Raw genomic sequence first — 24,076 nt, 5'->3', positions numbered from 1 at the left:
ATACCGTGAGGCTCAGACCATATCACGATTATGGAGGCATTTCACATACCTAGGACTTTGGCAGGACTCCTTACCACTCTGCCACTCCAATCATAGTAACCGCGCAAGTGTAACACCTAGAGGAATGTCAGAAAGGAATTGGTATTACGATATTTCCGCACTGGGTGGCCTGTGTGATAAGGCGGATCAAAGAGACCGGATGGAAAGGACAATCTTTTGCATGACTCTCTACCTAAGGTACTTGAAGATAATACTCCAAAATATCTTTGCATATCCAACACCAAACGCTTCATGACGGCAGACTGCTAACCTCGGAGTACCTATCCTAGGAGACCTTCGAACACCGTCTAGTGGTTTCCCCATGGGATTTTCCCGGCCTTGTCCTCGTGGTGGACGAACACTAGCTTGCGCCCCTTTGAAATTATTCCCTCGCCTATTTTCCTCATCATCCCCTTTTCGCCCCATATCCACGGTATGATATACTCTATCAGGATCCACTCAACCCATGAGCCCCAGGTAATTGCTCGAGCATGATGCACGGCAAGTTCGCTGACCGGTCGCATCTCCTTCTTACATACATCTTCATATTCCATGAATATCCTCGTGATTGCTTCCAAGGTGTCAACACCCTCGCTCCCCTGTGATGCTATGTACAGCTTATTCGCAAGGACAACAGCCGTCTGGAAAGCTGCGTTGAAGTTCAACCCAATGCTGGATGTCATCTGAATCACAGAATCTCCGCACAGAACGATACGTCCGTGATACCAATTTGGGAACAGCCCTTGTGGCTGATAGGCGAGTCTTTTCCAGGTACAGTAGGGCTTGATATCTTTAACCTTGAGCCTGTCTGTGAGGAATGATTCACCTATTTCCTCCATGTAATTGTCAGCGTCTTCGCCCGTAAAAACGTGAGGCTCATCTACAGGCTGATGTAAGCGTTCGAATACGGTGAAATAGGCATGTTCTGGGGAAGATGCGAATTGAGTAGCGAGTCTAGAAGAATGAGACTCCCAGAATACACCATTCAGCACGGCAGGGACAGATTTTGCTGTCCCGTAGATGCATTTATATAGGATTGATGTTGGGTTGCTTTCAATCCTGATTCCATCTGCTACCGCCAGTCGCTGCACTTTAATTGTAACGTCAGCGAAGTAAGTGTAGAGTCAAATTATTAGGTAGATAATCGAAGGGAGATGATAAAGCTTCAGGTCAATACAGAGTACCCAAGGTAGTAGTAGTAAAAAGACCAACTTACTAATATCCCGGGTTTGGCTATGAACACCATCACATCCAATTGCTATTGTCCCAGTCTCAACGGTACCATCCTGTAGGTAAACTCGTACCTCCTTTTCATCCATATTGATGTCCCGAATGGATATAGATGTTTTGATCCTCGCCTTATGCTCCTCGATACCCTCGAGGAGTATCTTAGTCAAGGATGACCGAGAAAATTCCATAACGGGATATCCGTGGCTGGATTCAATTGTTAGCTACCTCCTTGTAGAATGTAGCGGGCTTGGTAGGTCTCTTACTTTTCTTCGATCCAGTCAAAGGCAGGGTCGTTGGAGACTTGCCTACCAAGATGATCAAGACAGATCTTCGACTTCAATAGTATGCGATTTCTATCGCATAGCTCTGTGAGACCAAGCTGGTCGAAAACGCGGGTGGTATGAGGCCAGAGCATAATTCCAGCTCCAGAATCCTTCATTATATCATGATATCGTTCTAGAATAACAAAGTCAAGGCCAGCAGCATTGAATATGTTCGCCAAAGCTAGACCAACTGGCCCAGCTCCGATATTAATAGCACGGAATGGAGCCATGATAAAAGTATAACTTTCAAGTTTGAAATGCCCGAACTTGTTCGTTCGTTCGGGATTTATTATATCTATATCAAGCCAGCTCGTCCGAATCAGGAAATTGTCTTCCCCACTTCCACCGCTTTTTCGAAAATACGTACCGTGCTATTCCGTACATCTCGCTTCGAAAGCTAAAGGGTAGCCGTTCGGTATCGTGGCTAGATAATTCTATTTCCGCTCCGCTCAAGAAGCGCGCCGCATCCGACCACCGTAACGACCACTTGTCTATTGGACGGTGTTTCTTTTCGAAAGTTATATAGCACAAGCTATTATCGTGCAAAATCAAGTGGCATCGCTATTCACTTCGAGCTTAGGCTATATCGGGTTACCTACAGGTATCAGCACCTTACGAGTAGTATTCCATCAGTATCAATAATCATCTATGAACCCGAGTTGCTTCACATAATGAAGAGAGAAATATCCGCAGGCACGCTAAACATTTGCCTATTAACTGATTTATTTTTCAGAAGCTAAATTTTGCTACGGCATAGTTGAACCTGCCGCTATCTGACCATTCAGTCGACCAGGGCTCGAGAATTCCGCCTAGACCTCGCCCTTCTTGAGGCCATGACCTGACTCCTTTCCTGTATATACATAGCCACGCGTAGGCGTCACCTACCCAACGAAATCCCATAATCATTGTACAACGTAAACACTCATAAACCATAAACTCCTCTAAGTCTATGCTGTATTTTCACGAGTCAATTTCCGAGCTAATCCTATCTGAATCTCGCCATCAATACTATTGAGACGTAGTAACGAAGGCGTTGGCCGGTAATTGCGCCTATTGCATCGTCGGTTAGCTTATATTTCGTCCAAGTGATGCGGAATGTGCTTACTCTCTTTTCGTTGAACATAACGAGGGCTTGATCAAAATTCCAGTTGGCCCCGTCCAGACAGAACTTCGAGTATTCCGGTGTCATACCTGTCCGGTTACAAAGCTCAATCACCATTTGTTGCTGTAGGTCTGCGCTTTGCTGAACTATTGGCTGAACTACTGGCTGAACAACTGGCTGGGTTATCGGTTGGACCGCTGGTTGGGCCGCTGGTTCCGTTGTCGAACCAGGTGGCGGGTTGAAAGCCCTAACCGAAAGCATGTCGCTTATGACACGGATAGGATTCCTGCCCGGAGCACCAGGGCCTAGAACGAAAGTACGAGAGAAGCTTCGCTTGGCCGTCTTCATGGTGCCGGGCTCTTGGTCCTCGAATTCTCCATGTATCGTGATAATCATTCCATCTACACCCACTGGGCTTGCACCGGAGGGATCGGGGAGACCGTGGACTGGGTGGCAGTCGACAATATACTTGTTGAATTCTGCCAGTAGATCGGGATGCCGCGTAGGAGGCAATTGTTGCCATGCCCCTTGGATAAGATTTGTCCCGACAAATAAACGCTGTATTCTCGTAGAAGTATGAGTGATCTTGTTGTGATTGCGGGAGAATTTGATATATGCACCCCATCCTGGTGGCTGACTATTCTGAGGGTGCGGAGAACTGTTAATTACGGCGATAGAAAAAGTGCTCTCATTGTCGTAGTACTTAGCCGCTAGATTTTGTCGATCAACGTCGTACATGGACACGAACTCCTTTATAAAGCCTTCGCCGACTCCGTTAATGTCCCGAAAGTCGGCACCATGCTGTGGGATAGGTGTGGGCCGAGCTGCTGCTTCCATTGCAGCCACTTGCTCCGGAGTCCTAACTTGGATGCCGCTAAGATTTTGTAGTCGGGGAAACCAGTTCGTTAGTTCTGCTACGTAATTGGGATTTGCGGCCTCGATGGGATTATCATTCAAGAGAAGAGTTTCGAGCTTCCTGAGGCGATATCGCCATTTTTGAAGACCTTTCAGATCCTTGAATTGGTTTCTGCTCAAGTCCAAGTTGATTAAGTCGGGGAAAGTTTCAGTCAAGGACATGATCTGAAGGACGTCGTCGATGTTGTTGCCCGCGAGGCTGACACTGGCGACAGCGTCTCGCTTTTCTTGGGCTGTCTTGAATAACCCTTCGCAAACTGCCATTAGCGCGCGGAATAGCTTCTCTGGTTTACTCTCCCCGCTAAAGAAACCCATCTGGTTGAGCTTGGCATCTTCACCGAGGGCAGATAGATTTAGTAGCTTCGCGCCGCCGTCGTATCGAAGGCTAAGGACGTTACGAAGCGCGTCTCTTACCTCGAGGGCAGTCGAGGACATATTATTCTGGCTGGCCGGAGGCAAGTCGCCGGGAGCTTCTGTGATAGTAAGGGATGTACCGGCGAATGCGAATCCATTCAACTTGAGAATGTCTTCCCCATCTTCCTTGCTTGCTGTGATGTATACGAAGTCACCATTGATGGATGACTGCTAGACGTTAGCAAGGCGATGAAACCTTGATAATGCTCTAGGAATCCGGGATAGGTATGCGGCTGAGTTTAAAGATTGTCTCTCCTCGTTTTTGCGAGCTATATGGCATGATAACGAATGCGGAGAATTTGTATCGCTCCGTAACCCCCCAGATCCCGGGACGGAATGCTATCACATACCTTCTTAATCCTTATGCTTCGTGCGGTCTTCGAGACGGTCTGAGCTTTTCGTTCCAGGAAGGTCAGCAACTCCTTGAGTCCACCTCCTTCGTTGCTGGCAGCCTTGCTGGATTTAAGACCCTGAACTTGGAGTGTCATCGTATTCGGCGCGTTGACTGGGCGGGTGCTTTTAAAGACCTTAGCAGCCCCAGACATTCCGTTGGCGATGCGGGAAGAAAGGCTTCCACCTGTTCCGTTGAAAACCCGTTGTATGATTTGCTGCGTCTTCGCATTTGGTCTCGGCGCGCGGGATACGTTGGGTGCCGATCGCGTAGATCGAGCCGCTGCAGTAGGATCGTTCGGTTCGGCGCGCTTAGTCTTCCGAGAGTTGCGGTTGGCGGCGCTAGGTGCATCCATATCGAGGTCACCATCTTTGTCCACTCTGCCTGTAGTATTGCCGCGACGCTTCGATATCCCACCTCTAGAAGCGGCCTTTGCACCATTCGCTGCGCCTCGGCTGTTACGTGGGCCAGTAGGGGCAGATCCCTTTCGTGGGCCGGAGGGTGCCATTGTTTATATGAATAGCGAGTGAGAGCCGCGAAAACTTTACGTAGTTCAGAAGCGACGATAGGTGTAAAGACTGCTCTGATAGAGGGGCGAAAACGTGGGCTGAGATGATTCGGAGGTAATAATTATAAAAGGGTGTGAAAAGCCGTCAATAGTTGACGGTCTTTCAAGCAAGGCTGGCAGACCATGAATTGCAAAGGGACGGACAACGGAACCAGGAAAAAAAAAAGGTTGCTATTAGTTGCGAAAAGATGTCAACCAATCCGAGGCAAATCAAGAGATTGATTGAAGTGAAAAGCAGATAGGCCTTTTCCTCGTGGTATTTTTTCAGAGAAAATGGTATGCAAGGGCTATCTATTAGGACCGCTGCATCACTTGGAATAAAGGAAGAGAAAGATGAAAAAATGGATGTGTAGAGGTGAAGAAGGCTGTGACGTCGGAACAAAGGTAGAGAAATTAAGACAACTTTTGAATGAATGTACCAGTTGTTGATTCCTAGGCTACCTTAGGTACCTAGGTAGCAGGCTAGCAGGCAGAAAAGGTGCACAGACCATGAAATAAGAACATTATGACTGATAATGTTGAGTTTGACTCAGCGGGTTGCTTCAGCCACTTGATTCTTTTTTTTTTTTTTTTCGATAATGATTGAACGCAGTAATGGGTACTTAGGTACATACATAACCTAGGTACCTGTACGAAGTACATATGTACTATGTACTTTATCAGCACAACCAGCCACAATACTCACATGACTTCGCGACAATTTCTACGCTAACCATTTCATAGTCGCTCGCCATTACACTTACATTAACGCGTCTAAGCCTGCACATCAGCCCCGAAACGCATTACCTGATAACTAAACTTTCCAACAAAGGACCTATTACAAAGAATCTACTTAAGGCATAAGTTAGGTACCTACCTTCCTATTAAAGGAAACACCTCCAGTCAGCCTTGGGCTAAGTCACCTTAGTTATGTGACAAATAACTAGGAAGATTTAAACTATGGATTCGGATGAATTTGATGACGATATTGCCGACGAAGATCTGATCATCGCTGCTACTCAGGTACCGGCTTCAAGTCATAATCAACCTGCCAAGTTCAATCAAGGCCGATTCCAACCTCACGTCCAACGGCCACCAGCTTCAGGGAATAATAGCAATGCCAACTCAGTTCACACAAGTTCACTGGTACGAGTTTTCTCTATTTTGCATTCTTCCTGCACGTGACCACGGATCAATGTTGGGGATGACCCCCTGGTTATATACCTACCTATATTACTATGTACAGGCATGGCGGTTATGATAGTTGTTTTGTTCCACAGCATGTAGTCACCGTATCTCAAAAAGCCACGGCTGATATATGATTTAGCAACGCCTAAATTCCAACGGGCAATCTTTTATTGACCTCGACGACCTGCCTTCAGATGCATTCTCAAGTCCGCTGGGAAATCCACAGTCTTCTTCTCAGAGGGCAGCAGTAGGCTTTCTGCAACCGCAGCGTATTGGTGACCCAGTTCCTACATATCGACAGACCACTTTATTTGGTCAAACCATCCAACGAGATCCAGGCCCCGGATCTTCCCAGTCTAACAGGAATCGAGCATTCCGTGTAGATTTACCCCCTGAGCCGCCAACTCATCATGAACTAGACTTGGAAGCCCTGAAAACCTGGGTTTATCCTACAAATCTGGGACCCACCCGAGACTATCAGTTCAGTATTGTTAAGAATGGCTTGTTCAATAACACTCTTGTCGCCCTTCCCACGGGATTGGGCAAAACCTTTATTGCAGCTACCATCATGTTGAACTACTTTCGCTGGATGAAGAAAGCGAAGATCGTATTTGTCGCCCCTACCAAGCCGCTTGTATCTCAGCAGATCGACGCCTGTTTCCATATTGCCGGCATTCCGAGATCGCAGACAACCTTGCTCACGGGAGAAATATCGCCAGGCCTCCGAGCAGAAGAGTGGGAGTCTAGAAGAGTTTTTTTCATGACTCCGCAAACATTGGAGAATGATCTGTCTTCAGGGTTTGCAGACCCCAAATCAATCGGTCTCCTGGTAGTAGATGAAGCCCATAGGGCTACGGGGAATTACTCCTACGTAAAAGTTGTCAACTTTTTAAGACGATTTACTAGCAGCTTTCGCATCCTGGCCCTGACGGCAACTCCTGGATCCAAGGTCGAGTCGGTACAGGATGTCATCGACAGCCTCGGCATTTCACACGTGGAGATTCGCACTGAGGAGTCCATTGATATCCGCCCATATGTTCACCAGAGAGATGAAGATATTGTTTTGCTAGATCCATCAGACGAGATGATTTTAATCAGAGACCTATTCTCAAAAGCCCTGAAGCCGCTCGTGGACAAACTAAGTCAGCAGAATATTTACTATGGTCGTGATCCGATGAATCTCACCGTATACGGACTCCTCCAAGCCAGAAAAGAGTGGATGGCTCGTGCTGGGCAGCATGTCAACCAAGGGGTAAAATTTATGACGCTGGCGATCTTCGCTGTTTTAACGAGTCTGGCCCACGGTATCAAACTACTAAATTTTCACGGCATCAATCCATTTTATGACAGCCTGGTCCAATTTAGAGATGAAACAGAAGGAAAGGGTGAGAAGGGTTCTAAATATAAGAAACAGCTTATCGAATCTCCCAGTTTTCAGGAAATGATGGATAAAATCGCCAGCTGGTCGAAGAAGGACGGTTTCGTCAGCCACCCAAAACTGACATATCTGTCCGACACAGTCTTAAACCACTTTATGGATGCGGGCGAGGGCCGAGAAGGCGGTTCTACGAATACGAGAATCATAGTCTTTAGTGAATATCGCGACAGCGCCGAGGAAATCGTACGGGTTCTTAATATTCACAAGCCACTTATTCGTGCCGCAGTATTCGTTGGACAAGCAGACTCCAAACGATCGGGAGGTATGAAACAGTCCGAGCAGATTGAACGAATACGGAAATTCAAAGAGGGCGAATTCAATGTCCTTGTCGCCACCTCGATCGGTGAGGAAGGACTCGATATCGGCCAAGTGGATCTGATTGTATGCTACGATGCATCCGCCTCGCCGATTCGGATGCTTCAGAGAATGGGGCGAACTGGAAGAAAACGTGCCGGACGTGTTGTTTTACTACTAATGCGAGGCAAAGAGGAAGATAACTACGCAAAATCGAAGGACGGCTACGAAAAGATGCAGGTCATGATATGCGACGGAAGCCGCTTCAACTTCCGTCATGATCTCTCAGCCAGAATCATTCCGAAAGACATCCGACCAGAAGTCGACATGAGGGCTGTGGAGATTCCCGTTGAGAACACACAAGTCGAAGGCCTTCCCGAGCCCAAGAAAGGAAAGGCAAAGAAGAAAAAGCCACCAAAGAAATTCCATATGCCTGACGGAGTCGAGACTGGCTTCAAGAGTGTTGCTGCATTATTGGGAAAGCAGCCAGAACCCAAAAAGCCAAAAGAAGTCCCTCTACCTGTCGAAGAGGACGTGATTGCCGATATACCAGCTCTGGATCGGATTCTACTCAACAAGAGCCAGACCGAAGAGTTACGTAAGAAATACAAGAGCTTCTCATACCACCGAGAGCCGATGGAGGACATCGAGCAGGTGGATTTAAGCGCGAATCCTGCGGCGCAAAGGACACTACGGAAGACAGTACATGTGAAGCATGGGGCGTACACGAAGCGTTGTGTTAAATTGTTCGAGAAATTAGCAAAATTGCAATCCCCTTCAGACCGCTTCAATAAGCCGTACAATGAAGCAGATGCGCGTCGTTACCGTCAACTTCCGCTTCCAAGCTATGGGCCTGATTCAGACCGCGACACGACAGACGAGCCGGCACGTAAAAAGAGAAAGATGACACCGCCAACCCTAGAGGAAGATTCCGAAATTGAGGAGCTGTCAACGGCTCCGTCTCGCCCGCCGCGATCTAAGAAGGCCTCCGCGCCGGCGAAAAAGAAGAAAGCCCCGGCTCGAGCACATTCCCCACAGGAAGCCAACGACAGCGAAGAAATAGAACAACTTCCACCGCCCCCGAAGAGACGTACTACTAACCCAAAAGCAAAAGCAAAAGCAAAAGCGTCTGCTCCACGACAACCACGTGGCCGGCCTAAGAAGAATTCAAAGGTTGCAGCAGTTTACGACGAGAGCGCCGACGAAGGCGACGACTGCCGGCGCACCAGCGACCTGGATCTGACAGACGACTCGGACAACGGGTCCGACCTGGCGGGCTTCGTCGTCGCGGACGAGATGGCAACGTCAAGCGCAATTCCAACGTCTTCCCTACCACGCCGAGGCCGGCGATCGACATCGCCCACGTCGCCGTCTACACCATCTACTATCGGCGGCCGCGCCGCGAAACAACAGCGACAGCAACAGAAGGAGTCGGTGTACTACGAGCCGACGCGCTTCGACCCTACGCAAGATAGCGCCGACGAAGATGACGGGATGCCATCTCTGAGCCAGCTCGTGGGACAGAAGAAACGGGCTTCGGAGAAATCTGCTGCTCGCAGGGGTTCGGGGAGCGAGGACGAGGATGATGATATCCCCGTTCGGAAGCGCGCGCGTGCTGCTGGAAAGGAGGCGAAGAAGAATGAGAGGAGAGCTGGGCCATTTATTCTTGACGACGACGACGATGACGATGACGATGACGATGACGATTATTATTAGGGAAAACTACGGGTTATTAATGAATAAACGCTACACATACATGCGTCTTTATCTCTCTGCGCGTTCTTATATTCTTTTTCTTCCTCTTCTTGTCCTATCTTGTTTCGCCTGTTGTAGTATGTAGGAAAGACACGATTATCCTGTTGACCCGTACGTTGTTGATTTACTATCTGTACTTGCATACCTTCTATTACTTAGGTCCTTATAGTTAGTATCCTTCTTGTCGTACACCTAGCACAACTAATGATACATGCTGAAGCTTGAACGAATATCAAGCCCCTTTTAGCAAGCAAGTACAGTAAAAACCGTATAACTTGACCTACCATATCCCACCCACGTACGCCGTGATAATTTAGCACGGAATTCTGCTAATGCCAAAACTAAAGCTGAGCTATAATATAGTAGCTGCTATGTAGTGTATTAACGATGTTTTTCTTATGTAATTACGATTATTTAAAGGCCTTTATATATATACCATTTTCTTACTTTTTTTGCTTTTTTTTGTTTTTAAGTATACCGTTAATATATTTGCTTTAATTTGTACTTGAGTAATAATTATTACTTTTTTTTTATTATAATAACTATTTATTACAATTACCTTTTGCTTACCCCCTTTTTCCTAATTAGTTTTTTTAATAAACAAATTTCTTTTTTAACCCTAACCCCTTCGAGGCTATATATATGTGCTTAACCAAGATAATTTTGTTTTGTACCGCGAGGTACCGCCCATGACTGCCGAGTTGGCGTTGCTCGTAAATATACCTAAATGTGACGAACCTACACTCAGGTCCGTGAGAGTGTAGTGCCGATGGGTCTTGATTTTCAGGTAAACAGTAACGATACGAGTCAAGTGTCAAATAAACGTTGAAGTGTTCGTCAGGAAGGCTTGGAGTCCTTCCTCTTATATGGGTTAGATATAAGACTTAGATTGATAGCTAATGAGCTTGAAAATGAATGATTAGATACATGAGAAACGTTCGATAGTTATATGAAATGCCTCTTCTACTTCCTGTTGCTATCGTTCATAGCATTTCTATGTGATCTGGTTGATCTGGTCAAGATCACACAAGATCACACAAGATCACCCAGATCACTACCCTCCATGAGGTTATTCCGAGATTTATCCGTACCAAGGGATATTGAGACCCCGCTCCAGGCCTGAACGTGATCTCCTCGGCTGTTGGTTCGTAACACTAAATTTGTAACTTCGAGCTTATTTCCTTTTCCTACTTCTTGCAATCCTTAAATGATTGTGCAGATATAATATTACCATATTTAGAGGCGCGAAACGTAAGGGAACTTTTTATCTCTGTCGCTTGCCGGACCCCAAATCAGCTCAAAAACGTTCCGCCGCCATAACAGCCCTTTTTTATACCTTGTAAGCATGTTCGCTAGCTACTATGTTGGTTTATCCCATTCCGCAAGTGCTTGCTTGCTACCAGGTGAAGTAAGTATGTATATGTAGCAGCGAATTGAAGAGGATAAATATTAGAAACTTCGCGCGATTCCCACACGCTATGACTATACTTACCTAACTTACCCTACCATTAAGCAACGAGCTTTTCTTTTTCCAAAGCGCTAATAGGAAAAAGTTAACCTGTTGTGTTTTACATCCTTACACGACCTTATCTCCGCCATATTATACTCCTTTCTAGACGGGAACAGTATTTTCGACAATGATCTCCCTCCTCTACCTACTCCTCACAAAGAAAGAAACATGCAGATGAGATGCATATTTAATGCGAGCAAGGCGAGAGTATGCGGGTGAATTTAGGATGTTGAAAATGGGCTAGAAGTTTAACTCATCTCGGAAGCAGAAGCTTTCTTTCCCAATCAACAACCGCCGAAGGAAAAACAAGGCAAAGCCGTGTTAGGTAAGAAAGAAAGAGTACGAGGAAACTGGAGGCCGTTCCTATAGATATACGGACGTTGCCTACCTATCTATCACTTTTTTCCTAGCTACCTAACCTTGGTACCTAGTATCTAAGTCGTACTTTAAAAAGCTTTGCTCCCGGGAGGGAATACCCGAGATGAAGTCCTGTAAACACGACATATTAAGGGTTGTTATAGAGGAGTTTGGTACTATAAGAAGACGCGTACCTAATCTAAGAAAGCTCTACTTATGGAAGGGAGATATAATGGTTACATAGAGTACTCTCGTGTCATGAGAAGATATGGCGCCGATATGCTGAACGCGGATTCATCTCCAGCGTCCGGCAGTACCTAGTTATTAATAGTCCCCCTTAAGTACCAAGTAGGTACGAAACCCAAATCATTCATAGTGTTAAGTAACCGTATAGACCGCGACCTACATCGGTAAGTCCAGCATAATTAACCGCCGACATAGGAGATACATAGGTAGCCTCTTGTTAGTCAGGTCGATCCGGCGCAAGTCTTTCTAATGTCTTTTCAACTCGCTCTAAACAGTGCAGAAAGTTGGCATAAACCCAGAATGTAGTGCTTGGAATCAAGTACACATACAGTACCTACCTACCATTTTTATGCGGCAAACATAGCATTATGGTAAGAAACTTGTTAAATCACTCCCCCGCTACTTAAAAACCATACATTTCGTAAAAGCTCAATGTACTAAATACTAGTACTCCAAAGCTTTAAATTATTTAAATCATTTTTTATTTTTATTTTCTTTCAAAATTCGAATTATAATGAATTCTTGAGAATAGGTGATCATTATGGTGGTTTAGTGGGGTTGTGGAGGATGCCGCATAGGTATTTGGAGCATCTAAGATGCTCCAAATAATTTTCAGGAAAAAACAAAAAAAGTTCTAATCCTAACCCTCACAACTCCATCTAAGTTAAACAGGGTCCAAAGCGCAAGCGCCTTTACTCCCCTTTGAAAAATCACGAACGAGATAATATAACGACGCATGAGATATCAACCCATTTTACTGTAAAATATCGCTTCCATAGTTTAAATTAAATCGACGATATATATAACTAACTCATGCCAGCTCGAACTCTGTCCACCATCTCATCGCTTCCAAGAACTAAAAGAAAACCAAATAAATAGATAGAAAAGCATATCAACTCCCCCCTTCAACTCCCACCAGGTATAAAAAACAGATGCACATGGATGACTTCGATATATCTCCGTCTCACCCAGCACTAGAACACAACAAGAGGAAAAGAAAAGGTAGGTTCAAACAAAATGCCTATGACATGGTCCAACTGTCTGTGTCCCAGCGTCGTTATTCTACTCCTGCAGGCCTCCAACAAACAACGACCCAAATTGCTCGACCGCTAGGGGGAAAAAAAACAATAATAATTGCACATGGTGGGTGTTCGTGAACCGCGGGTCATCGATTCGTAACACGTCGTCAATACGCCCTCCAATCCATCGTCTTTCTCGCATCTCAAATTCAAAAGAAGCTTACCGGATAACATATATCATGTCCGGTTTTCATGCGTTTGGGTAGCTAGTGTTCCAAGCAACAAAACGCTCTTCGGCTCAAGCAGCTACGCTTTTGCCTATTGCGCTGCCCCAGTGGAATCTTCTTAGAGTACCCCCGCCGCCCTTGATCACGTCTCTTCCGCAGCTGCTTCCGTTCGCCACCGCGCTGGCGTTAGACCCCAGGCTGCCTAGCGTCTCCTGGCGGCCAACTTCCCTCCCGATTACGTAGCCGGCTCCGAAGCCGACGACGGAGACGAGAACTACAACGCCGGCATTCACAACCCACGTGAGGAGCGTCGGGCTAATGAGAGTATCCTCGCCAGAAGCCACACCCGTCCTCTTCTTCTTAGTTGCCCGCGGGGATTTTGTAGGGGGTGTGGGTGTGGCCGTTCGTTTGATCTTTTCGCCTGCTGATTCGCGAGCTGTAGCCGCGGGAGGAGTTGTTCTAGAAGATTGGCTAGGTCGGGCTTGGGCCGGCGGTGGTGGGCCCGCCATTAGTTCGCTTTCGGGAACGAAGCGCAGCTCCACCGGTTGGTTCCCAGCAGCTGCAGGAGAACGCTCATCCACTTGCTTTTCGCCGTCCTTGGTTCGCTTACCCGCTGCAGCTGCACAGCTAAGTAGGGTGGTCAAACTAGCACGCAGGGCTGCATCATTATCAGCCTGGTAGTTCGGAGACATAAAATTAGGGGTGCGACGGTCGACGCGAGTTTGGGATCGCTGGCCAAAAGATGGCCTATTATGTTGAGGAATAGTTGAGCTTGTCGAGTGCCGGTGGGTCAGATGCGAAGGCGGGTGAGTGAATGCATTCGGTTGAGGTTGAAATGGTTCCGAAGGTCGTTGAGCCAGCGCAGTAGCGCGATCATCATCATCGTCGTCGTCGCTCGAGTCATCTTCAACAGGCTGAGCCGAACGTCGCAGAGAAGCGGTTCCAGCACGTTGAGGGGAAGCAATATTCTCGACAGAGCTGGTTAAAACTCGGTCGTCCTCGCTCTCGCTTTCTTCGTACTCTTCTTGGCTGCTATTCGCACCAGCCTGACCGGCCTGGGCGGCCTGGGCGGCAACAAAAGTGGGCTGTCGAGAGTCGGGTCGGGGATAATACTGCGGATGTAAACGTCGTCGTCTTCGAGAGTTGTAAGAGGAGCCCACTTGTAGCCCTGTAGTGACAATCTCGTCGCCGATGGATGAGACAGATGACGAGGAAGGATGCGAGGCCACCTCAATCCAAGATTCTAAGATGGTGAGGTTTGGTTCATAACTGTGGAATAGGTTAGGCTCACCATCGTTTCGCTGGCGCCGTTGGCCAGATGCAGGCCGCATTGCAGCGGAATTAGCGACCCGTTGAGAGTCGTTGCTACGTTGCCAGCTGTGCCCCGACATCTCGTCTAGAAAGGAGAAGGAAAAAAAAGACCACGATGGCGATAGCTTAGGGAAGATGAACCAAAAATACAATAAATAAATAAAAAGGTAATAAGATGACACCCTGGATGGATTTACTTGGATAAGCCCAGATTAGGTACCTAATGTAGAGATGCCGGGTAGCGACAGTGATTAGGCAGATGGTCCGAAAGCAACGGTTTATTGACAGGTACTAACAAAAACGGGCGTTGTTCACCGACGGTCGGCGATAGGCTTAACCTAGGAGGCTTGGAAATTCTTTGAGAGGCTTCGGGGGGGTTTTGGGGGGAGGTTTGGGGGCACCGAGCTGTCTGTCGTCTCCAACAAGACAGCCAGCAAAAGTGAATGCCCCGCGCTCACTGAAGCAGGGATCCGCTGATCAATGTTAGTTCATTCGTGCCAGGTTATTGTATTGTACTGTGGTATCGTATGTATTATGTATTATACAATGCATGCATAGAAAGCACTTATTGTATTATGAATGAATAATAAGTTGTATTGTATAATGTATATCGTATCGTAGGGATTGCACACGTATGCACGTACTCTCTCAAAGTTGGAAATACGGTAAAGGAATCGAATCAACTTGAAGCAAGGAATTTAAAATCGACCAAGAGATGATGAATCTGGGTTCATAATAGGATGGTCGAACGCGTGGGATGTTTTTCTAAAACGGATGATACTTCAAGGTATCTTAGTACCAGATATTATAAGGCGGAAAGGAGGGTTTATTAGTCGAGGTCACACGGTGAAAGGTACGAGTCGAGAAACAAGTGATAGGATGATAACAAGAAGAAAAAAAAATGACAAGATGGGAAAGTTTCCTTGACGAGTCCGTCTTTGTTTTCGAAAATGTTACAACTCCCCCTTTTTTCTGCCTTATTGCCTGAAGAACAGAATAGAGTCCCGGACAAGCATATCTTAAGTCCGCTATCGCAGTTCTTTGCCAAGTTTACCTGGTATGGAAAGGGAACGGGATTCTGGCGGGGTGGTTAAATAATTCCTCTTGAATGGTGAAAAAGGGAGGCTTTTTTGTCATTGCTGATGACGATCTCTCTCTTGACCTAGGTACTCGACCCCTAGTACGGTACAAAAAGGCACAAAGTTACATACTGCCGAATTAGCAGCAGCATCTAAGCCTATTTGAATACCTAGCGCTAGCGTCTTGGCAGATCTCGCCGATAACGTACGCGTCAAAATACATAAAACAAGATGAGACCCACTTGTTTAATCATTCGGAGCATTACTGATGTTCTTCGAGTTCCCAGCAATTGTGCGACAGAGATCATCCGATATACAACATCTGACTAAGTACATAATAGTCAACTACCTATCTGCCAACTAAACTCTTTAAGGAGCGTTACATCATCAGAGATCATGGGTTGGGGCAGGTCTGGTAGTGTAATTCCAGTCACCAGCCCCACCTGGAAAAGCTGCAGGTGGTCGTAAATGTGCACATAGTCTTATGCTACCTACTGGATGTTACTACCTAAGGAGGTAAACATGCTCATACGACACCTACGCATCGCACTATTCAAGACAATTAAGGTTCCTTTATGCCTAATATGATATAAAAAGAAATAGGTAATTAAATAACAGATACATATATGATGCTTAACATTTAAATACCTAGGTATATACACACTTAGATAATAGAAACAAAATTAATGATTACCTTAGTTAGGTACCTAGTTAGGTACCTACGACTATAGCTAATACCTGGGTATAATCACATCATCTAAACTAACTATTAAACTCTTCCGTTAACGTCAGCTCTAATATTACCTCTCATATACCTACCTCAAGGCCTAATTTGAATAGGTACGGTACCTTAGGTAGTTTCTCCTAAGCTAATAAGATCAATAACCCCAGCTTAGAAAAGTGATAATACGCTAATAACAGTACTAGATAACCCAAATTCAATATCCTATAACAAACACTTACTAAGTATCCTCTTATACATGTAATAGGTTGACATTCATGCTATACCTACCGAATATGGTCATAAGACTTCTCTTGGTGAGATTATTGTTGTTCTATTAGGATTGTTTATGTCAAAACTATCTGTATTCCCGAGAATCATCATCACGACCACCTCCTGATCTATCTCCAGAATCCTACCAATAGCCTTCCACAACTTGATAAGCAGTGGCGCAGTTCTTCCTCTATCATCAATTGTGTGGCCGGCGATTGGCTCGTATAATAAGGAAAAGAACTAAACCAATACGTGGTTTGTCAGTTCCCTCAAGTGTGATTCCTATTCCATATTTGTAGAGGATATTCTTAAATTCCTCATCAATACAGCAATCCAATTCATACCATACCATTCCCTATCATATTGCTGACAGATAGAACGTTGTTTGTTGGGTTCGTCCTTGCGGTTCGTCGCAGATACGAACGACGCCCACAAGTATCCAAATGGCACCACCATCTTCATGAATCCGAACAGACCAGGAGAATACAAGACGTTTCATAATGTCATCTCACAGTTCGCAGATGTCTTCGAAGACAAAGGTCTTGCTTCTGTCCCAAACGACGAGATTGAACATGCCAATGGACCAAGGTTATAGAGGCTATCACGTCACAGACGACAGTGCTGTTTAACTCATCAACGGCCTCCAAATGCCCTTTGGCGGTAGTGATGGTCAGGATCCATCTGGTTGCTGGGTGAACGCGCCACGGATAGCGGAGGTGACCTCCCCGCTGATAGCAGAAGGACAGGGCGTCCAAAACCGTATTCTACGGTTTTCCTTGGCAGTTGGCGAGCATAGACTCTTGGCTCTTCATTGGATACTTATCGTCCAATACCATTTGGTTGACGACTCGGCTCTCGCAACGTCATGCCGGTCCAGCGCTGGTTTGGTTCGAGATGGGCGACTGACGTACATTCGGAATTTATAAGGTCATCGTATGTATTAACGAGACCGAAATTGCTAGCACCGGAGACTTTGTGGACGTGGGCTGAAGCAACTGCGGGGGAACACAGGGTGTCGTGTCCATGGCGCTGACAAAATATAGGTAGGTAGGTATTGATTAACCTAGAGGGCCAATCTCGTCATGGGCTATGGCATAGGTGGGAGAGGGTCATAGTGATCTTTTCAGATCGGCAGCTAAAATGTAGCATGGAAAAGAACATGACACTATCCCATCTGTGTCACAGCCCCTGTGTAGTAGAGACTTCTGCGAAGTGTCTGCAAGGAGTATCTGCCAAAATTGTCGTAGCAGTTTCACCATTTTCTGCGTTGATATGTACCTATCACCAAGTTTGCAGCTCATTAGGTGCCGTCCTTGTTACAGTATCCGAATCCCAGCCGTCATAGAAGGAAATGGATGGTAAACCTTGTACTTACCACAAAGTCGATCAGTCATCTCTGGTGCTGCGTTGATTCCGGGTGGCAATTCAACAGACGAAATGTAAATAGTTGGTAGATAAGGTGGGCAACAATCACTTCGTTGTCTCAACGGCTATAGTGTAGAGAATAGGTTGGGAACCCAAGTCAAAGGGGATTTGTAAGTCGGCTCCTGACGATGGGGAGGTCGAGATATAGAATTTGGGGATAGGAGCATTGCGTAGTGTACTGAAGTTTGCAATAGGTAAGATGAGATTAGAGGTAAATAAAAAATAAAATAATAGTTTGGTAGGAGGAAGAGTTAGAATTTAAGAAAACCTATGTGAAAGTGTTAGGGTTGAAAAAGAAATAGGTCGAGTTGCGTCGTGGAAGGAAGAGCTGGAAGTGAAAGGCAACAACAATTGGATAATCGGCCTTTCTTCTATGTTCCCCAAAGTTTAAATTAAGTTGTCGATCTAACGATTAGAACAGGTAACAGGTACCTCAATTAGAGAAGAAGAAACTGAAGGTGCAGGTGTGCTTAGACTACGAGAAAGAGAGGTTAAGATGTGCCTGGGCAACTGCCTAAGACTCAATAACTTAACAAAGTAAAGACCAGATTAAGCAAACCAACTCGATAGAACGTGCGATCACTTGATAAAGAAGGAGGATTATGATATCGACTTAACATGCTGGGAAGTAGGAATCTATTCTTTACCTTTTTCTAGATACCTACCACCGGTGCCTTGACAGGCACCCGCCTTAGATATGAGGTCTTTTCAAACGGCTTCTCATTAACGGTAGTTACAACGTTTTACGTTATTAGTGCTGGTGAAAGACTAAATACTCGGAAGGGTTATTCGTCGCAAATAATACCTAAACTAAGTTTTTATAACTAGGTGTATAGTTGTATAGTTGAATATTACGATCTTAAATGGACGGAGCTGGTTTAAACGTTAGGTAGAGATAAACTCTTATAGCTTAGGTACTCACTGAGGTTGGTCTGAAAGCGACGTGTTCAATGAGTGTATTTAACTAGACTGATTACTACAAGCGACTAGGGAGGTGTCACATTCGCAAGAAGACTAATGTATGCATGAACTGGTGTAATTATTTCACTATTCTACCGAAGTTACGGGGGGTAGTGACTATGAAGCTTGTGAAACGCACAAGGCAGGGTATACTCACCGAGATCTGACTTGAATCAGAATGTTGAGAATAGTCGTAAAAGAAACCGTAAAGTCATTCGCAACCGAAAGAGAAAAAACTTTTTTTGATGCCCTCGAACGCCGTCATAAAGCCCTCGTAGTCACGAAACTTGATCCCCTTCAAGATGCCGGAGACGTTGTCTCCAGCACAAGAAGGTCCAAACCTACTTCGTTGACTGAAAAGCCCTCAGAGCCCACAGAAGGAAAAGCCGACTTAATGAAAAACTGAAATACGTGGATGCGAATAGCATCAGCACAGTCGTCTGTGCTTTCAGTCAAAAGCCCTCGAACCCTCAAGCCCTCAGAACCCACATGGAGGTTTCCCTCCGATCAAGCCCACAGGTGTATCGCAGCTTCTAATAGAAGCTTAGCCCTCAAAGCCCACAACTCCAAAGGAGTATATAGTTTCGAAGAAGCCGACCAACCCACAAAGCCAACCGTCATGTGTGTCAAAGAACCCTCAGAATAGAGTCTAGTGCAGCTGCATCACTTTAAAAAGTGGTCTTCTTGCCCTGGAACGAAGCACCACCTCGGGAGCCACCAAAGCCTCCGCGTCCGCCACCGCGACCACCGAAGCCACCGCCACCACGGCCGCCAAAACCACCACGGCCACCACCACGGCCACCTCCTCGGCCACCACCGCCGCGACCACCAAAGCCGCCGCCACCACGGCCGCCCGAGCCACCTTCACGGGGCGGGCGCTGACCAGCAAAGTCAAGACGGATGGGACGGGCACCACGGCCCTCACCAATGTAAGAACCATTCTGGGTGTTGAATACGCTCTTGGCATCCTCGACCGAGTTGAAGGTCACGTAGCCGAAGCCCTTGCGGTTGCCCGAGTCACTGACATAGAATTAGTATTAAGGCGCGTATAAAAAATTTGTTCAAGTACTTACGGGTCAGTAGGAAGTCGAACACTCTTGACTTCGGCGACCTCGCCGAAGAAAGCAGTAACCATCTCCTCATCAGCATCGAACGGGAGGTTGCCAACGAATAAGGTGTCGCTCTCCGGGCTGACAACGTCGCCGTGTTGCTTGGCGCGGTCGGCAGCACGAGAGTTGGTGTTTGCGTCCTCAGCGGGACGGGGCTTAGAGGGGTCTAGTCTCATGGGACGGTTGTCGAGCTCAACACCGTTCATCTTTTCGAAGGCAGCCTGGGCAGCTTCGGGGGTTGCGAAGTCGACGTAGCCGAAGCCACGAGAACGTTGCATAGCCTTGTCGGTAACAACGCGGGCGTTGGTAAGATCGGCGCAGTCCTTGAATGCATCGTATAGCCTCTCATCGTCCACACTCCAGCCGAGGTTTCCGACGAAGAGAGTAGAGCTCTGCTCCTCGGAGTTCTCGTTTGTCTTGGTCTTCTTGACGGGTGCCTCCTCTTCGTCTTCGGCCTTGCGCTTCTTGGGCTGCTCGGGCTTCTTTTCCTCAGCCTCAGACTCAGCGTCGCTAGAATCATCCGAGTCATCGGAATCCTCCTTGGCATCGGAAGAGTCGGAGTCGGAGGAATCTTTAGCCGATGACTTGAATTTACGTTAGCAGGCTATAACGAGATATTATCTTTCAAGGATAGACATACCTCTTTCTTGGCCTTGGCCTTGTCGTCAGCAGCAGGCTTAGCAGCAGGCTTAGCGTCGGCAGCTTCCTCGCTGTCGGAATCGGACGAGTCCTCAGACTCAGACTCGGACTCGGACTTGGCGGCCTTGGCCTTAGCCTTACCGTTGGTCTTGCCATTGGTCTTTGCCTTGGCGGCAGGCTTCTCCTCCTCAGACTCGGAAGCAGAGTCGTCAGAGTCAGAGCCAGACTCGGAGTCCTCAGCTTCGGATTCAGAGTCGTTGGAGTCAGAGCCAGACTCGGAGTCCTCAGACTCAGACTCGGACTCAGATTCGGATTCAGACTCGACCTTCTTCTTCTTGAGGTCCTTGCCCTTCACAGACTTCGCAGCCTTAGTAGCGACATCCTTAGCAATCTGCTTGGACTTTGCCTTGGGGCTTTCGGTGGCCTTGGTAACGCCGGCGTTCTTGACAGCGCTGAGGGGTTTGGCAGCCTTGGCGGCTTTGCCGTTTGCTTGCTTGACCTTGCCCATTGTTGAAGCAAAGTACGAGAATTGAGTTATTTGATTATGGTAGTCTTGTTGGAGGTGTGTAATTGGAATGGAAGAGAAAGGATTGTTGGAAAAAAGAATGAGTTGAAAAGTGCGAGGAGCTGTATTATATCCTGCGCGAGAAGGCGACTAGAGGTTGGTAGCTTCGAAAAAAAAATTTCAAAAAATTTCGAGGGACCTGGACCCTAGAGAAAATTTCATTCTGCCAGTGGGGGAGGCCGGGGCGGTAACGCCTAGCGCGGTTGATAGCACGGGCCCACAATGCACATTTATTCACGCTAATTCACAGAAGTTGGCACTGTACGTTTGTACGTTTGTACTTTTTGTACTCGAGTTTTAGCTTGGTACTTAGGTACTTAAGATAGCTCTAAAAACAAGTCACGTGATAACACCGTGTGGCTACCCGGAATTGCTTTGAATGCTTACTTGGTCGAAGCTCCATTACGAAATAACGGAGACTTACATAGTATCATTAGAGAGATCTCAACCATCTCAACCGCACGCGAGGGTGTCAAAACATCACAACTTGGAGAGCTTCGCCCGCCCCTTAAGCGCTTAAGCCCCGATCGAACTTCCTGGGTCTCTACCATAACCGAAAATGCCGACCCCCGAATCCGAAGCTTTCCTGGCGAAGAAGCCATCCGTCCCTCCCACCTTCGACGGCGTCGACTACGATGACAACAGGCGATTGAAGCAGGCGCAAGATGCTGTCGTCCGAGAGCAGTGGGTGCAGGTTATGATGGGACGATTAGTCCGGGAAGAGCTGAGCAAATGCTACTACCGAGAGGGTATCAACCACCTGGAGAAGTGTGGTCATCTACGAGGTTAGTCGGTCCCGCCGTTATTGTTCTTGGAGTTTCTACAGCTTTTGGATGGGGAATGTAATATCTTATCAAGAGATATCAGAAGTATTCCATGTCGATATAGAGAGTATAGGACTGGCTTGAACTTACGAGACTAACACGGCAGCAGAGCGATACCTCCAGATGCTTAAGGCCCACAAGGTACGGGGTTACCTATTCGAGCAACAGAACTACATCCCCAAGTCCTCATAAGCGGAGAATAAATGAAATGCAAAAAGGAATTCTACGATTATCAATGGCATTCATCGCATTGTGATCACAAAGATGCGCAGGGTACGAGGACTGCTTGGGACCGAGCTCTTTACATGTTGAAAGGGTATATTCGATGTGATGTGGCGCGGAACACTTATCCGCCCACTATATCCCATGAATTGTATATACAAATATCCAGCAGCGATCTCAATGTGAAGAAGAAAAACCCAAAAACAACCCCCAGAACGACATAAATATCGTAATGACTGAAGATATATTCTTATTAATTAGCTCATGCGCGTAAAGCTGTTAATGCATAGCTTATCCATTATCCGTTATCATTGATCATTAACCGGGTCCCGCTCCAATCGCCCCCTTCCATCGGCGAAAACTAGCCCAAAAGCTCCGATCTTTTTACAAAATTTCTGGAGCTTCGATAATTCGCAACTCCAAAAATCGTCTTACTTATATATACCCCCCACCAAGCGAGGCGCCTGCGCAGATCCTACACACGCAGCAGCAGCAGCAGCAGCAGCCACCAGCAATATCATCCCACCATGATATGCCGACGGTGTCTCCAGCGAGCCTCGTCGCTCAGCTCGCGCATCCCCGCACGAGTCGTCCCAACGACGACGCCGTCGTTCTTCCTCCGACCATTCTCCAGCACGATCTCGCGCCGAACGTCTTCGCCCGCCCCCGAACCATCCTCCCCGTCGTCCGCGAGCGAATCGCCCGCGTTCAGCACGCCGCTGGCCGACACCCCGGCCGCGGACGAGAAGCCCACGCTGTCGGCGTGCCCCGAGGGGACCGTCCTCACCGGCTTGAATTACTTCAAGAACAGGACGGACCCCGTCGCCCTCGCCGACGACGCCTACCCGGCCTGGCTGTGGAATTGCCTCAACGTCCAGAAGAAGGTGGCGGACGAGGCGGACGATGATGCTGGTGACGAGTTCTGTAAGCGCCCCCCGCTCCTCTTTTCCTTCCCTTACCTTTTCCTTCGTTGCCCCTGCGTCCCTTAACCCCCCCTTCCCTCTTCTCTTCTTCCTATATATATATATATATATGCACCCAATCCATGAATACTTTCGATCCCCATACAAAAAAAAAAAAAACGTTTCTCTAACCATCCTCCCCCTTTTCTCTTCCTCTCTAGCCAAATCCAAGAAGCAGCGAAAACTAGCCGCCAAGCGGCAACGAGCCCTGGAAGCCCGCCTCCTCGCGGAAGGCAACCTCGAGGCCCTGGCGCCCAAGATCCCGCTGCAGCACCAGACCATCAACCTCCCCGGCAACGAGGAGGGCACGACGCAGGGCGCACTCGCGGCCGCCGCCGCGAGGGAGGAGCTGCGCAAGGCCATGCGCCGGGAGCGCAGGGCCAAGATCAAGGAGGACAATTACCTCAGGAGCATGTAATCTACGATCTACGGTCTACGGTTTATGGCTTATGGTCTATGGCATGGTGTGGTGTGGTGTGGTCCACCCGAGCTTGTTACCCGTCGAGCTTTTATTTGGGCCCTCGTGATATAATAAACGAGGAGTGGAGAGGAGAGGAGAGGGAAGAAAAAAAAATTCGACAGACAAGCGAAACTTAGGCGGGTAACGGAAGAGCTGAAACGCTGCGTTGCGAGGCTTTTCTGCTCGAACAAGATGTATTATACGCGACTAGACCTGTATACATACAAATGATATATACCAAAGGATAAGTAAACGTTGCTTCCTGCAGCATCCAGCTCGACGTTCATACCTTATATTAGTTAGGTCCTCACTATCACAAGTATGCCGCAACGAGATAAAAAGGTGCACTTTAACTGAATTAAGTTGAATATTCACGCTAGCTACCTTTCTCACGTAGCGCTAAAGGGGGTATCGTTCCGAAGCCGTATTCCTATCCATTCTTACAATGCCATTCCCCGCGGCGCGGCGGGGGGGGGGGGGGGGGCGGGGGGGGGGCGGGGCGGGGGGGGGGGGGGGGGGGCGGCGGGCCGC

At 47.4% G+C, this 24,076-nt stretch overlaps 7 protein-coding genes across 7 annotated transcripts; 3 read left to right on the top strand and 4 right to left on the bottom strand.

Moving 5' to 3' along the window:
• Window positions 1–196: 196 nt before the first annotated feature.
• On the bottom strand, window positions 197–1,870 carry F4812DRAFT_436921 (FAD/NAD(P)-binding domain-containing protein). Its single transcript, XM_047934887.1, has 3 exons — window positions 1,533–1,870; window positions 1,256–1,473; window positions 197–1,129 (listed from the first exon to the last, which is right to left on the bottom strand). The coding sequence occupies exons 1-3, from the start codon at window positions 1,820–1,822 to the stop codon at window positions 348–350; spliced, it is 1,290 nt and encodes a 429-aa protein (XP_047787950.1). The 5' UTR covers window positions 1,823–1,870; the 3' UTR covers window positions 197–347.
• F4812DRAFT_436919 (NTF2-like protein) lies at window positions 1,871–5,445 on the bottom strand. The gene is made up of 4 exons (XM_047934886.1): window positions 4,374–5,445; window positions 2,698–4,191; window positions 1,960–2,642; window positions 1,871–1,887 (listed from the first exon to the last, which is right to left on the bottom strand). Exons 1-3 carry the CDS (start codon window positions 4,920–4,922, stop codon window positions 2,601–2,603), a joined length of 2,085 nt encoding a protein of 694 aa, XP_047787949.1. The 5' UTR covers window positions 4,923–5,445; the 3' UTR covers window positions 1,871–1,887; window positions 1,960–2,600.
• A 280-nt stretch (window positions 5,446–5,725) lies between these two features.
• F4812DRAFT_104895 (P-loop containing nucleoside triphosphate hydrolase protein) lies at window positions 5,726–9,946 on the top strand. Its single transcript, XM_047929296.1, has 2 exons — window positions 5,726–6,107; window positions 6,289–9,946. Exons 1-2 carry the CDS (start codon window positions 5,922–5,924, stop codon window positions 9,595–9,597), a joined length of 3,495 nt encoding a protein of 1,164 aa, XP_047787948.1. The 5' UTR covers window positions 5,726–5,921; the 3' UTR covers window positions 9,598–9,946.
• Window positions 9,947–13,066: 3,120 nt separating this feature from the next.
• F4812DRAFT_452172 (uncharacterized protein) lies at window positions 13,067–14,386 on the bottom strand (the record flags this gene model as incomplete). Its single annotated transcript, XM_047936312.1, has 3 exons — window positions 13,067–13,653; window positions 13,705–14,238; window positions 14,287–14,386. 3 exons carry the CDS (start codon window positions 14,384–14,386, stop codon window positions 13,067–13,069), a joined length of 1,221 nt encoding a protein of 406 aa, XP_047787947.1.
• A 5,035-nt stretch (window positions 14,387–19,421) lies between these two features.
• On the bottom strand, window positions 19,422–21,223 carry F4812DRAFT_104789 (uncharacterized protein). Its single transcript, XM_047929295.1, has 3 exons — window positions 20,514–21,223; window positions 19,838–20,457; window positions 19,422–19,784 (listed from the first exon to the last, which is right to left on the bottom strand). The coding sequence occupies exons 1-3, from the start codon at window positions 21,018–21,020 to the stop codon at window positions 19,433–19,435; spliced, it is 1,479 nt and encodes a 492-aa protein (XP_047787946.1). The 5' UTR covers window positions 21,021–21,223; the 3' UTR covers window positions 19,422–19,432.
• Window positions 21,224–21,356: 133 nt separating this feature from the next.
• Window positions 21,357–22,324, top strand: F4812DRAFT_104774 (mitochondrial NADH-ubiquinone oxidoreductase 12 kDa subunit precursor). Its single transcript, XM_047929294.1, has 2 exons — window positions 21,357–21,862; window positions 22,011–22,324. The coding sequence occupies exons 1-2, from the start codon at window positions 21,637–21,639 to the stop codon at window positions 22,091–22,093; spliced, it is 309 nt and encodes a 102-aa protein (XP_047787945.1). The 5' UTR covers window positions 21,357–21,636; the 3' UTR covers window positions 22,094–22,324.
• A 326-nt stretch (window positions 22,325–22,650) lies between these two features.
• On the top strand, window positions 22,651–23,503 carry F4812DRAFT_461322 (mitochondrial ribosomal protein L37-domain-containing protein; the record flags this gene model as incomplete). The annotated part of the gene is made up of 2 exons (XM_047937845.1): window positions 22,651–23,047; window positions 23,247–23,503. The coding sequence occupies 2 exons, from the start codon at window positions 22,651–22,653 to the stop codon at window positions 23,501–23,503; spliced, it is 654 nt and encodes a 217-aa protein (XP_047787944.1).
• Window positions 23,504–24,076: the final 573 nt, after the last annotated feature.

The sequence above is a fragment of the Daldinia caldariorum genome, assembly GCF_022478825.1.
Source record: "Daldinia caldariorum strain CBS 122874 unplaced genomic scaffold F4812scaffold_14, whole genome shotgun sequence".
Classification (NCBI taxonomy): domain Eukaryota; kingdom Fungi; phylum Ascomycota; class Sordariomycetes; order Xylariales; family Hypoxylaceae; genus Daldinia; species Daldinia caldariorum.
Note: the sequence above shows the minus strand (reverse complement) of the source record. Positions and strands in the feature narration are given on the sequence as shown.

Bases quoted from the DNA above. Each gene is read 5' to 3' on its own strand.
- F4812DRAFT_436921 (XM_047934887.1), bottom strand. From the start codon at position 1,822: ATGGCTCCATTCCGTGCTATTAATATCGGAGCTGGGCCAGTTGGTCTA. The intron at 1,474-1,532 runs GTAAGAGACCTA...AATTGAATCCAG, and splicing joins TTTGACTGGATCGAAGAAAA to CCACGGATATCCCGTTATGG. The intron at 1,130-1,255 runs GTAAGTTGGTCT...TTACAATTAAAG, and splicing joins TAGCCAAACCCGGGATATTA to TGCAGCGACTGGCGGTAGCA.
- F4812DRAFT_436919 (XM_047934886.1), bottom strand. From the start codon at position 4,922: ATGGCACCCTCCGGCCCACGAAAGGGATCTGCCCCTACTGGCCCACGT. The intron at 4,192-4,373 runs GTATGTGATAGC...AACGTCTAGCAG, and splicing joins GAAGCATAAGGATTAAGAAG to TCATCCATCAATGGTGACTT. The intron at 2,643-2,697 runs GTAAGCACATTC...ACGATGCAATAG, and splicing joins TTATGTTCAACGAAAAGAGA to GCGCAATTACCGGCCAACGC.
- F4812DRAFT_104895 (XM_047929296.1), top strand. From the start codon at position 5,922: ATGGATTCGGATGAATTTGATGACGATATTGCCGACGAAGATCTGATC. The intron at 6,108-6,288 runs GTACGAGTTTTC...TATATGATTTAG, and splicing joins CAGTTCACACAAGTTCACTG to CAACGCCTAAATTCCAACGG.
- F4812DRAFT_104789 (XM_047929295.1), bottom strand. From the start codon at position 21,020: ATGGGCAAGGTCAAGCAAGCAAACGGCAAAGCCGCCAAGGCTGCCAAA. The intron at 20,458-20,513 runs GTATGTCTATCC...CGTAAATTCAAG, and splicing joins AGGCCAAGGCCAAGAAAGAG to TCATCGGCTAAAGATTCCTC. The intron at 19,785-19,837 runs GTAAGTACTTGA...ATTCTATGTCAG, and splicing joins GTTCGACTTCCTACTGACCC to TGACTCGGGCAACCGCAAGG.
- F4812DRAFT_104774 (XM_047929294.1), top strand. From the start codon at position 21,637: ATGCCGACCCCCGAATCCGAAGCTTTCCTGGCGAAGAAGCCATCCGTC. The intron at 21,863-22,010 runs GTTAGTCGGTCC...ACACGGCAGCAG, and splicing joins GAAGTGTGGTCATCTACGAG to AGCGATACCTCCAGATGCTT.